The sequence below is a fragment of the Phyllopteryx taeniolatus genome, chromosome 16 (genome assembly GCF_024500385.1).
Source record: "Phyllopteryx taeniolatus isolate TA_2022b chromosome 16, UOR_Ptae_1.2, whole genome shotgun sequence".
NCBI lineage: Eukaryota > Metazoa > Chordata > Actinopteri > Syngnathiformes > Syngnathidae > Phyllopteryx > Phyllopteryx taeniolatus.
The window spans coordinates 21885531-21898757 of NC_084517.1; the positions used below are offsets into that span (position 1 = coordinate 21885531).

General features: G+C 46.2%; 1 protein-coding gene across 4 annotated transcripts in view; it reads left to right on the top strand.

The window, feature by feature from the left end:
• iqck (IQ motif containing K) overlaps positions 1-13227 on the top strand; it is a 13487-nt gene continuing 260 nt past the window's right edge. The window contains exons 1-10 of one of the 4 annotated variants that reach the window (XM_061748841.1): positions 1-423; positions 952-1043; positions 1329-1497; positions 1575-1672; positions 2444-2496; positions 2612-2689; positions 2847-2931; positions 7629-7740; positions 8458-8476; positions 10222-10396. In XM_061748841.1, coding sequence (XP_061604825.1) covers positions 339-423; positions 952-1043; positions 1329-1497; positions 1575-1672; positions 2444-2496; positions 2612-2689; positions 2847-2931; positions 7629-7740; positions 8458-8476; positions 10222-10264 — 834 coding nt within the window. In that variant the 5' untranslated portion in view covers positions 1-338 and the 3' untranslated portion in view covers positions 10265-10396. Of the gene's footprint in view, positions 424-834; positions 1044-1328; positions 1498-1574; positions 1673-2443; positions 2497-2611; positions 2690-2846; positions 2932-7628; positions 7741-8457; positions 8477-10221; positions 13099-13227 lie in introns of those variants that run through there. The other 3 variants (XM_061748839.1, XM_061748838.1, XM_061748840.1) reach the window with 3 other exon arrangements.

The following is a 13227-nucleotide window of genomic DNA, read 5'->3' on the forward strand; positions in this document are numbered from 1 at the left end:
ATAAAATCCAAAGTGCTGTAATCCAATTGGTTCCATTTTGTTGCCGTGTTCTTCCTCAACGCTGCAGGCTCAGTGGACTGTTGTTTGCGCTCGGCGGCCCCCTAGTGGTCACTTCCTTGTTTGGCATTTACAGCCGGAAGTGATTCGTCTGCACTTCCTTAGCAACGAGCGACTGCTTAGCAACCGCTTGGCAACAACAAGACTGTGCCGAAAGCGACGCCAGCGACGATTTGGATTGTTTTCGAGGCTCATGTTGACTCGAGGAGCGAGTTAAAAGTGGTAAATTCGAGTCGTTAAATTCGAACTCGCAACGCGGAGCAGCTCCAGCCAAGCCCAAAATGTTGAGCTACCAACCTGAGGAGTCCCCACGAACTCCAAACCCAGCTGGTGCCAAAAGGTCCCTCTGGGAGGAGGTTTGTGCCGGTAAATATAAATAAATACAATAAGATCAATAAAATGTGTTAATATTTGAGTAGTAGTTCAATTTCACGTGGTAAGAGTTGAGTTATATAATATGTACACTTTCAAATGTTCCTGTTTACCAATAGCTGAATTAACTGCACTTCAAATGAGTGTGTTGATGATTTAAAAGTGGAATATTTCATATCGCTTTCATAACATTTGCGTATGTTATGTGTTATGTGAAATTGTCTTCAATGTGCAATGGTGTGTGTGGGTGTGACGACATGATGACAGTCTCTTTATTCACCTCAATCTTCATTTTTCTTATCCTGCAATAATGTTTGTAGGAATGGTTTAATTTGAAGTCAACTATGGAACATTTTTATTTATTTTTTTTGGGGGGGGGGGGGGGGGGGGGATGGTCTGACAAAGTTGTGGGTGATGTGAGATCGGTCAGAGCGTCAAGCTCAGCCTTTGTCAAGTAGCAACCTCCAAAAAGAAGCGCAAAGACCCAAAGCATCCGATTGGCGTCCATGTGTTTGTTCGGAGACTTTGAAGCAGGCCTGCCATGTCCTCCCGGCGCCGTCGGAACCGCTTCGGAACCTTCCAAGGACAGCAGCGCATCGCGCACGCCCGCCAAGGTCAGCCTGTCCGAAGCTCGAATACGTTCTGGATATGCACTGTTCTGGAGTTTTCCCAAAAGTTGTAAACAGCTACGAGCAAACAAACTTTATTGCGATGTTTGGTTTGATTTCGTGTTTTAAATTCAGCGATTGTTTCGTGTACCACGAGAGGGCGCCAATGTACCACCCTAGCGGTCCCTCTTGCCACTGAGTAAAGTGAATCCATTGAATTTCAGTATGGGTGCTTGTGAACAGTGTTCAGGCCTCGCTTGGTCTGACGTCCCGCCGCGATTGTGCCCGCAGGTGTGGACGGAGGACGAGGAGGACGAGGAGGAGGAGAACGCGCTGCTGTTGGACCTGGACCCGCTCCTGCACCACCCTGCCCACGCTGGTTTCTCCGTGTTTGGGGTCCATCCTCCACTAAGCCACAAAAAAGGAAGTCAGCCTCCTTTTTGTCCTGAAGCGTTTCAGCGTAAGACAACATGGACGTCACTCGTTTTGTTTCGACCACACAAAAGGTGGTTTTGGTTGCGTTTTTGTGCGCGGCAGATCCCGTCACACAGTACATGGAGGAGAAGGTTTTCCCCGTGCTGGTGCCCGCACTTGAGGCTGTTCTGAAGGAAGTCAAGAAGCAAGGCTCTTTGCAGGTTGGCACTTTCCATTTTGGCTCAAATCGTTTCTGCCAAATGCCCTGGCCGCAGAGACGATGACTTTTGATAGGATCGGTTGCAAGTTTTAAGTAGTACTGTGTCACAATTGTAGTCATTCATGGACACGTTTATGAAAAAGACATATTTTACATGGAGAGCTGAAGCTACTGAAAATTATTGGACTTTATCCTCCATCCAGTCATCCATTTTCTACCACTTAGTTTTATTTTATATTAAGGCAACTTACAACGGCACACATTTTTATTGTAATATTGCCTTTCAATTTCTCTAATTTTTCTTTATTTTTTATATTGAGGCAATTTATAATGGCAGACATTTTTTTTATTTCTGTTTACTATATTCCATGTATTTTTACTTTCAGTTTCTCTGCTTTGTCTTTATTTATTTTTTTATATTGAGGCAATTGATAAAGGTGCTGCTGTTTTTTAAATTTCCTTTGCAGTCCATTCACTTTGTACTACTTTTCCCATTTTTGTTTAATTTCATTTTATTTTATGAAGGCTATTCTTCGAGGCAAAACTTTTGCCTTGAGTTCAATTCCTCCAGTTTTCCCGCTTATTTTTTTTGTGTGGGAATTCCTAATGGTATCACTTGATTGTATCATTTATTTTCTAGCTAGACTACTACTTTATTTTTTTATTTCATGTGTAGAGGGATTTTTTTTATCATTGTGGTAGTGATGCTTTTTTTTTTTTTTTTTTTGCTTTACCAGCATGCTAACAATGAATTTATGTGGTTGTTTTTCAGAAGAAAGTAATAACCTTTAACCCCATCGACTTCCTGGTGGAGTGGCTCTACAAGTAAGTCATGTCATATCAGATGACAATGTGATATTTGGGCAAAGATTTGAATTGTGTTGATGAGCGATTTCGACGTTTTCGAGACTTTGCTCTTCTCTGCCTTTCTCTCGGCCAGCCACAACCCCCGCAGACGAGGACAACCCCACCGACAATTCAACAACATCCCGTTCGTCCGAGCCTGGCTTAGCATGCAGTGAGTGTCATTGAAAAAGCAGCAACAATATTTGTCATGTTAATTATCATCACGCAGCAAGAATATGAATAGCCCCGCATTGAGCTTGATGTTGATTTGCACACATTTGTGATTTGTATTTGCAAATAACACGGGTTTGTTTCTTTGACTTTGTCAGCCCGAGGCCTCCCGTGCCTCTCTTTCTGCAGCTGAGCGACGAGCAGGCGGCGTTGGTCATCCAGGCCTTCTGGAGGGGCTACAAGGTGCCACACGCAAGACCGCAGCACACGCAACATGCATACAAACACACAACACACACAACATGCAAACGGCACGCGGGAAGGCGACAAGCCCAGATTCGCACCCGCAGCCGGCCGCTCTACCGGAGCAGGAGAGCGCCACAGGATTGTGAGGCCTGCGGGGAGCAAAACGTGAAATGGATTCATGTATTCAGCATCTCCTTGCTTACGTCTGCAGTCGACGTCAGGCTTCATTCTGTCATGAACGCGACAAAGGCTGTGATGATGATGATGATGATGATGCGTGGGCTCAGGCTCAACTCGACAACAGCAATTGAGCCACGCGGACAGTAGGTGGCGGTAGAGAGCCAGGCACCCACTGTCACTGTTCAAACGGTCGTTGCAGCAATTATTCGGTTATTTCTTTGATTTCCATCTTGGGTGCACGCACTAGTCAACTCTGTGTCCTCACTAGTAAGTCAATTCAGCTCCCTAGTAGAACGCTAGTAAGGATTTTTCCACCACAATCACATTTCTGCACACTATTAGCACAACTCTGGCATATTAGGAGGACAACTACATGTCACTAGTGAGTTAAAGCTGTGCACGAGGTGATAACTGCATGCTCCTAGTACTACTAGTGAATCACTTGATGTTACCTAGTAGAATATTAGAATGTCACTTGTGGTACTAGTAGCACACAGCTGTCAACTAGTGCACAGTTTTGTCTCCCTAGTAACAGTTGTCCGGCTTAGTATACCAACGTTGTCCTACTAGTGAGTGCAAAGAGCATACTAGTACATGGACCTTAAATTGGATATCAGGGATATCGAATAAATGGTCAAACGGCTCTCCAAATGTTCACCAACAGGCTCCGCCCCATTTGAAAGAACAACAGAAATGGTTCCGATTGTTTCGTAGTTGTCCAAATGACGGAGAGCATTTTTGTTTTGCCGTGGAGGCCTTGAACGCAGCACAGCTCGGCTGCAAGGTTGGCTGAGGGTTTTGGCGTCTTTGAGGACACAAGAGGATCATAACTTATTTAAGATACACAAGATATTTCGGGCATGCGGTGACTCAGTGCGTGTGTGCGCGCCTGCGCGTGCGTGTCTGTCACACAGTGCCTTTGCAAGAAGCATGTGATCATTTATGGTCGGAACTACTTATTAGCTCAATTTGTCTTATGGCCACAATATTAGGTACAACTGCACAACTAATGTGGTCTTTCCAAAGATATTTTAAATGCTCTGTTTTGATTGACAGCGTCAGGGAGGTTTTAATTATTGCGAGCTGAGAGCTGTTTCTAATCTTATGCTTACCAAGGGAGGCAAAGGATTAGATGAGTTGCTCCTTCTGGTGTGTGCGACTTGGCCACTGGGGGCAGTATAATACAGTCATGCAGACACCAACGAAAAAGAAGTAAGACGCAGTAATATGAGTCATTTTCTGTAGAGGATAAAGAATATATGCCTGTAAGTATTGTTACGTTGTCTGTCCGCATGCGTTGATGCACCGTTGAAATATCCGTTGCCTAAAGGTTATAACGCTGCAACTATCGATGCTATTCATTCGCCTGTCTATGGCGTTTTTCATTGTGTGTTAGCATTCGGCTCGCAGAACATTCGATTAAATGATGTCATTACTTTGTGCTTTTTTCAAAAGTACGTAGAGTGCTATATTTCTTCTGGGGCAAATGAAAGTCGTATCTCAAGGCACCACTGTATTGTCAAATGAAGAGCTGTCTGCCGCCATCTTTGTTGTAGTGCGGCTCTTCTATTGGCTCCCATCCCATTGTGTAAGTGTACCTAATGCTGTGTCTCGTGGTTGTATCCATGACTAAAAACTGCCTAAGACTTTTTTTTTTTTTTTTCTTTTTTTTCCATGGACAGAAATATTTGAAAAAAATCCCTTCTATTTTTAACAGCAAATATTTTTGAGGGAATCGTAGCCTTGTTGGATTACCGTTTCTAGTCATCCAAATTTGCTGCTTGTCAGCCCTTCGCCGCCCCAAGCTTTCACGCGCACGCACACACACACACACACACACACACTCGTCTGTTATATAACCTGTGTGACGCAGCTTTGACTGCAGTGTAACACAGAGGAATCATAAAGTGTTTTTTTTTTGGCGTGTTTGTGTGTGCGCTTAATGTTATGCATCTGCATCAAAACATTACACGCAGTGTACACGAGTGGAGAACAAGCTGACGCTTAATGCGATTGTCGCTCCTGCCGAACTCCGCGGAGTGCTGCGGGGGTCTGAACGCATTGCGTAATCGTCTTTACATTCTGGGCCTTAGCATCGCTCGCTAATCCATTCATCCACGCTCGCACGTATGCATACACACGCACTCGGCTGACGGCTAAGACTTCTCCTTCTGTCAGCTGAGCCAGAGTTGTCCCTGTGTGATAAGAAAGCATCACATTTCGGCAGTCAGCGCGAATCGTATCCTGTGCGCACACGACGGCCTCCGCAAATGACGTCCAGTCAGTGCCGTCGTCACGTGACCGCCAAGCTATTTGTCACGACGTTTTTTTTATTTCCGCGGGGTTCTAGCAAGCGTAATGGCCGCACACCCAAAAGACAAGAAAAGGAAGCTGTCAGCAAGGAAATGATGTAAAGCCTTTAATAATGCAAAGGATCTGCGAGGAAGCAGTCGTTTTATCTCTCGGCTTGCCGAATCGTTTCCTGTGGTTCCGCCAAGTCAAATGGCCCTTTTGTTGCTTCTTCCGCACGTGAGCAAATTGTGGCCAAACAGAATCGGCGATTAGGCAAAAATTGGAACGGGTTGTTATTCTGTCAGGCGACCCCCAAAACGCTTCAGGGCGCAAGTTTTGAACCTGTTCGAGTGTGAATTGGATTTATTTATTTTTTTCAGACCGATACCAGTATGAGTATTCACTCTTGAGTACTCACCGATACTAAGTACCTATACCACTAGTACTTTGGATACATAAAATTGTAATTAACACAATGACAAATAGTGAACTTTCTTTCGGGCGCACACGATGATTCGCCGATGTGCCAAACCGCCGCAGTGCAGTGCCGACGACTGGTGAGGAGGACTTATTCCGTGTCAGATTTTTTCCCCCTTAAGTATCGGTGGCTGGTCTAAGTGACCTTCATCAGTACCCGATACCTTGAAATACCTTGCACCACTTTGCTTCACTGTTGCTATGGAGTTGTTTTGGTGATGAGCAGTGTCGTGGTTGTGCCATAACAAACTGTCAAACACTTCTAGGGAAAAGTGCGCATTCAACATGAATGTGATTTGACTGATTCCAAACACAGCCACATCCCAGTCAAGAGGGTGTGCACACTTGTGCAACCACATTGTCAGCATACAAAAAGTCAGAAGGGATAGGCTGCTTTGAGTACAGGGCCTATGGAAAATGGATGCTGAAATGTTCCTTCAAGTCCACATTCGTTCATTGGCTGAGTCAAGTTATCCACGTGCGCTCATCGTGTGACGTTTATGGTCCCCAAAAAAATAAAAAATAAGTGGGGCAGCGTGAGTGCTGATTCCACTTGACACAAGGCTGAAAAGAGCTGAGAGTGGCACACACACACACACACACACACTGGCGGTCACCCAGTTTGCTGTGGAGTCCAAAGCAGAAGTAGGTCTGTGTTTCCGGCCGAATGAGTCGCTTGCCGCCGTCCGCGAATCGTTTGAATAGAAGGCCCCACGCGCGGCCACCCTCGCGCCGGAAACCTGCCAAGTGGGCACAGACGCACCCACCGCCCGTGGACTCTGCAACGCACATCCTCGCGGCAGGATGACAAAACGGAATTTTTCACCGCTTTGGCTTCATTCTCTGCGGGAAAGGTCACGCGCGGCGTCGCTCGCTCGGATGACGACAGCGCGAGTCAGCGAAAAGCGAGCCGCTGTCCCAGTGAAAGCGTTGAGCGAAGGCATCGAGAGTTGAATCGAGTCCCGGGCAGCTTTGCGCCGAACAAAAGGCTGCGCCACGACCGCCGAGAATGTCACTTTGTGGCTTTTGAACTAGGAATGCGCTCCACGCGTTCCGCTCGCTGCTGAGCATTATTTTCACTGTGTGCTTGTGTTGTTGTTGTTGTTGTTGTTGTTTTCTAATCCCTGTCGTCATGCAGACGCAGCGTGAGAAGACTGACTCCAAAGTCGAAACCAATTCATTCCGTGAGCGTTTGCCCATAGGAAGCAATGTCATTTTAATTAAAACATTTTTTTCATTAAACCTTAATTAACTGCACAGGCCATGTTTTAAGTAACATTTCAAAATTCCTCACTGTATGAAACCTATAAATAGAAGGCAACCACTGTCAAGTAAAAGTAAAGCTACTCGCCTTGGTGTTTTATGGAATTAAGCGTCATGTCGGCAGGCAGCATAAAAACACATTTTGTGGTTTTGTTTGTGTGTGGGCCATTCCATTTAGTCGTGGCCATTTGCTTGTTTTAACTCTCTCAAAAGCAACTCAAATATGGGCGGCATGGGCAGACATTTTCTGGGGGGGAGGCGGCACTCCCGCCCCCCAAACCTGCTCTCGACGACGTCAGGGGGTTCCGCAATTTCGGCGCGTCGCACAGGGCGCGGATTTTTGGGACAGTAATATCTCCGGCGCCATTGCACTGGCAGCAACTTGATGAAGTTCTTGATGGTGTTTGTGTCTGGGGATAGCGCATGTAGTATGTACTGTACTTGTGTGATAATGTTACCGTACGCGTGTGTATGTCATGTAGGTCAGGGCACAGCCGCACGTGCAGGAACTGCGCCAGTGGCAAAAGAACCTGCGGGAAACCCGCGACATTCCCAAGGCCGTCTCGGAATTCTGGACTCGGATCGAGAAGCGAGGTGAGACGGAACGCGTCGCAACGGCCACGTACGCTTACGCGGCGTCCGGTCAGGGAAGCCGCGTTCGTGCGGATGTGGCTCGCAAGCCCACAGGATGAGGATGCGTAGAGGCCACACGCTGGGAAACGAGGGCAGAGATGGAGGGAGGGAGCGAAAAGCAGAGAAGGACGACAAGTGCAGAAGAGAGCGAGTGACTGCAGGGCTTGGTATGTGTGTGTGTGTGTGTGTGTGTGTGTGAGAGCGACACACATAGAAAGAGGATGGGGGCTGGTGACACGAATGAGAAGAAAAAGATGCAGAGGAAGGAAGGAAGGCCTGTGTGTGTGTGTGTGTTCTTGTCTTTGTATGCTTGCACGGCACAGGCCATGACGGCCACCTTTTTGTGCGGCCATTTTTGGGCTTCACACAAGAAACATGCTACACTGTGTGTGTGTGTGTGTGTGTGTGTGCGCGCGCGCGCCAAGGACGAGGCTCATTTCTCTGTACAAGATGAGATAGCGTTTCTGTCACAGCCGACATTTTCTCCATTCTCAGCTGTTGTGCACACACACACACACACACACAGGAACAGCTCCTGATCCAAAGCATACCACATCATGCCAGTTCTTTCTCGCTCACTGTCTGTGTCTCTTTTTCTCTCTATTATTTAATAATGTATTATTGTTGTTTCTATTTCTGTTTCTCTCTCCACACATCCATCCATCCATCCTTTCAAAGGAACGGCTCGTGATCCAAAGTAAACCACATCATTTACTATAACCCCCCCCCCAGCCCCCCCTCCCCCGTCCCGCCCTCCCTCATCTTTGTGTCGAAAGGATAGGATCAGCTCCTAATCCAAAGCATACCACACCATAGGTAATCTCCCCACCTAAACCCACGCCACCCCTTTTCCTCTCGGCCTTCACTGGCACTCGTCTGTGGCGACGTCCCCAGATTTAAAAAGCCAAAGAAAAAGCAAAGTCCGCTTGTGCAGTGACTCTTTCAGATGCTGAGCGAGCGAGCGTCGCGTTTCGTAAGTGGGCACACGTCGTCCCCGCCTGACTGTAAACGCCGCCGCTTTCGGCTCACACGCATTCCTCACCGCAGGACGGCTGCTGACCTGACATTCTATCTAACGGGGGGCAGGGGGGGCCGGACTGTCTGCTGCCCCCCCTGAGCCCCGAGCCCACTCTCTCCTTTCCAAACCACAACAACAGATGGATCAGCATGTGAGTCAAATCACAGTTTGATTCCACTGTTGTTTAGGATGTGATGGCACAGAAAAAGAGAAGCACAGGATTATTATTATTTTTTTTTTTTTTTAAAAAGACCCCCGCCTCGTTAGAAAAAAATACAATAAAATCAAATAAATCCCCTCCCTGATCGCACGCTCGCTCTCCAAGCCCATCCAGCCGCCATTTCGCATTTCACAGCACGACGTCGGCAGCGGTCAGGCGGGAAAACGATGAGCTCCCCAAGGGACGCACGGACATACTTTGAGGTCACGGGGTGAAGGGTCGGAGGACAGCTGCAGCGCTCGGCACCTCGGGAATCACGTAACGCATCTTTTCGCTCGGCATGTCGGGCGCGCGCTGCCGAGGCCGATGTTCGCGTCTTTAGGTGGCTATGAAAGGAAATTCTTGTAACGGGAAATTATGTTGATAAAGTAAAAAGCATCATTAGGGAAAGGAAAACAATAATGACATTTTGAGATCAGTCACAATTTTTACGAGAATACATTTGCATATTTTCAACATTTGTCATATTATATCAATAGTCAGATATTTTTCCCCCAAAAAAGTTGTAGATTTTTGAGAATAGTTGCATATTTTCAAGATTAATGTCAAAATATTACAAGTTTAGTCCTATGTTCACCTCTTTGTGACCACGTGCGTGAGAAAATAGTTTAAGGACAATGTTCCTCAACGTACAATTGCAAGGAATTGAGGGATTTGGTCATCTCCGGTCTATAATATCATCACTGCATGGAAGCGGCGAGGCCGAAAACCGACATTGAATGCCCGTGACCTTCGATCCCTCGGGCGGCGCTGCATCAAAAACAGACATCAGTGTGTAAAGGATATCACCGCACGGGCTCAGGAACACTTCAGAAAAACAACGTCAGTAAATACAGTTGGGCGCTACATCCGGAAGTGCAACTTGACACTCTACTATGCAAAGCAAAAGCCATTTATCAACAACACCCAGAAACGCCGCCGGCTTCTCCGGGCCCGAGCTCATCTAAAATGGACCGACGCAAAGTGGAAAAGGGTTCTGTGGTCTGAGGAGTCCGCATTTCAAATTGCTTTTGGAAATGGTGGACGTCGTGTCCTCCGGGCCAACGAGGAAAATTCATTTCAATGGTGAAAACAGATTTGAGATAAATATTAAAATTTAGATGTTGCGGGTGTGGTCACCGAAGGAAGTCAAGTATGACTTGAGAAGTCTTTTTATGCACAATCACCCACAGGCTAACAAGATGTTCCTTTTGTTCGTCCGCAGTGGGCGCAGCCACGGCAGAGACCACCGAAAGCACGGAGTCTGAGAATTCCGACTTGTGCGTCAACGTGCTGTCTCCCACGCCGCTGAGCACGGCTTTCCCCACCCCCGCGATCACCCCGGACGGCGGGGAGCGGCCGATGCCCGGCCTGCCCGGCGCGGACGGGCTGAACTACACGACGTCCGTGTCCAGGTCCTCAGTAACACTGTCGCCAACTTAAAGCAGACTCGGGAGCCATGTCGGAAAAGTGCCAGGACTGGTGTCACAAACGATATTTCAAACCCAAACTACGAGTTTTCCCCTTCAATGTGGGCCAGACGATCAACCAGCGCGTCTACCAAGAGATCCTGCGGCGAAAGGTTGTGGCAGCTTCACCATGACAATGACCTGAGCATCGGACAGTTCCTGGCCAAGAAGAACATCACCGTGCTGGTTTAAGCTTCCTAATGGAGCCGTTTAGAAGCCCCGGACGACATCAAGATGCCCGTGATGATGAATAATCCTTTGGGGGAGGGCAGAGAAGGCTAGCAAAGTGCGTTTGACTCCAGGGGGAACACCTCCAAGGGGAAAACGTGCATTTTGGGTTTGAGATCGTTTGTCACAATAGTCCTGGAAGCTTTCTGACATACTGAAACATTGAACAGCCGGACATACAAATGTTTAGAGAATGTCAAATTAAGTCAAAGCTAAATTTTAGGCTCATCTTGAACTTTGACCCGACATCCCCAACTTTTTGGGAGTAGCGCATGTTTTACAAATGCTAACTGACAAATTCTTTTAGCGTCGGCGGATGTCGCGGCGACCGAAGCCGTCTGTCACACGGGCCGTTAAAAATCTTGTAACCAATCAAACGCAGCCAAGCGGGATTTATGCTCCGACATGCGCGTCCAATCGGGTTATTGCTTCCTTTGCCTCCGTTTATGCTATCGCCTCGCAGTACTTCCGCTTCACGTGTCGTCGTACGCTCAAAACCAAAAAAACAAGTGGAAATCTTCCATTGAGGCCAGGAAGCGAGAGCAGAGGAAAAGCGAGACGCCATCGTGCAGAGCTGCAACTTCTGTCCTGTTCATCAGGAAATGATCGCACTGGGGAAGCAGATGATAAACACAAACCGTTTTTTTTTGGGTATTTTTTTTCTTTTCAATGACAGCTCACTTTGTTTAGGAAAAAAAAAAATGTATTGCATTCAGATTTTGCTCCCTGTTAAAGAGTCCAGAACCGGTGGATGAAAATACTGTGATTTGAAAACAACAATAACAAATATTTTGTACATTTTAATGAGGCACTAAAAGCTGCAATTCTTGTATATGCAGTATGTTAAAATGTTTGCGCGTTAACAATTTACTAAAGGAACATTTTAAAATGATAACCTCAGAAAATTATTGTAGTATGTTAATATAAATTACCACATAAATATAATGAGAAATATCAGAAAAGTACCAAATTATTTGTGCTTTTTTCATATTTTCTCTTATTTTTACTTTTATTTTTTTTTAAATGATTCTATTAATAATAATATTCCAGCATGTGTGCTTGTCCCAGTAAATGTAGTTATTACTGTTGGATGCAGATCATCAGCTTTTCTTTTTTCTTTTAAGTGTATAAACCTTTTACGCACCTACCAACGCACTTGCTTACTTATTACTTATTTTGACTTAACTCTCTTTTTCTTGAATTTTTGAAAAATCATGCTTCTACACCAGTATGTAATACTTTAATACATTTTCCTTTCATTATATTTAATTATAACAATTTCATGACATTTATTGGCATATTGGCTGGTACAAATCCCATGGTGTGACCACTTTTAACCTTTTTTTTTTTAATTTGGAAAAAATCCTTATTTGAATTCTATACCAATATGATATACTGTATTTTTCTTTCATTATATTTAATTATAACAATTTCATGAGTTTTTGGCATCCTTTTTGGCTCCTAATAATAATAATAATAATAATACTGTGAAGATTGACTGTCGTCGTGGTGGATTGCAGCAAACTGCGTCATGGCGAGAGCTGTTCCTAATAATTTGCCTCTCTCACGAAACCGTTGTGGAAAACAGCGAGACCACTTTGAAATGATCAGTTTCTCCGATGTTGCTATTTATAGCCGCACGCTGACTCAAGTGAACTTCTTTTTGTTTCAGTCCTGCTAACTATTGCTTGGGTAACTCCCAAATTTCTTCTATTGGGTCCCATTTTCTGTCCTTCCTCGGCCACAAAGTACGACCTGGCGATTTGACGCAGCGTGGCCGCGCCGCGCGTCTCCCTTTGCGGCGGTTTGGGTTCCCGGGAGACGGCGGCTGCTCTCGTTGGGCGACACGATGGGTTGATCCATTTCATTCGGACGACATCTGATATTGTCGAGTCTAGCGCTTCTGGGCCTGACTGAAACTGGATCGCAGCATTTGGTTGGCGGTGCGCGCCCGCAAAAGATTTGATTTGTTTAGTGAGGCTCTAACCACATTTCACAGTCTATGGAGTCGTCCCCGCATCTTTAATAATGCGCTTGGAACTCGGTTACAACTACACTTTCATTCGTCCGAGAGACTGTACGTGCTGCTGTTTTGGCTAGCGACCGGAGTGCAAATGGCTCGGCTGTGTGCACAGCAGCATCTACCGACTGAGGTCGTTACAGTTGCTGCCTAGCTACTTCCCCTTCATGTCACAAAACTGCCATCAATCTTCTTCAATCAATCTCCCCAATCTTTTGCATTTGATGGAGGTCAGTCAGCCGCCAGGTGTGCGGCCGTGAGCTGCCAACTGTATAATTTGTTTGCGACTGTCCACTTCATGGCTGGAGCAACGTTGTGGTTACAGCTCGCTCGCAGAAACTTTTTCAGAAATCGGCAGAGGGCTGAAGATGTACTCTGTTGTTTCATTTCACGCCTCTCGGTGGCTTGCTTACTGGCAATTAAAAAGTCCTCATTCCGTATGTCCCTTTTCATGAGGCCCTGCTCACCTGGATTCTTTCATATGCACGCGTAAAAGCGATAGGGGGGGAAAAAA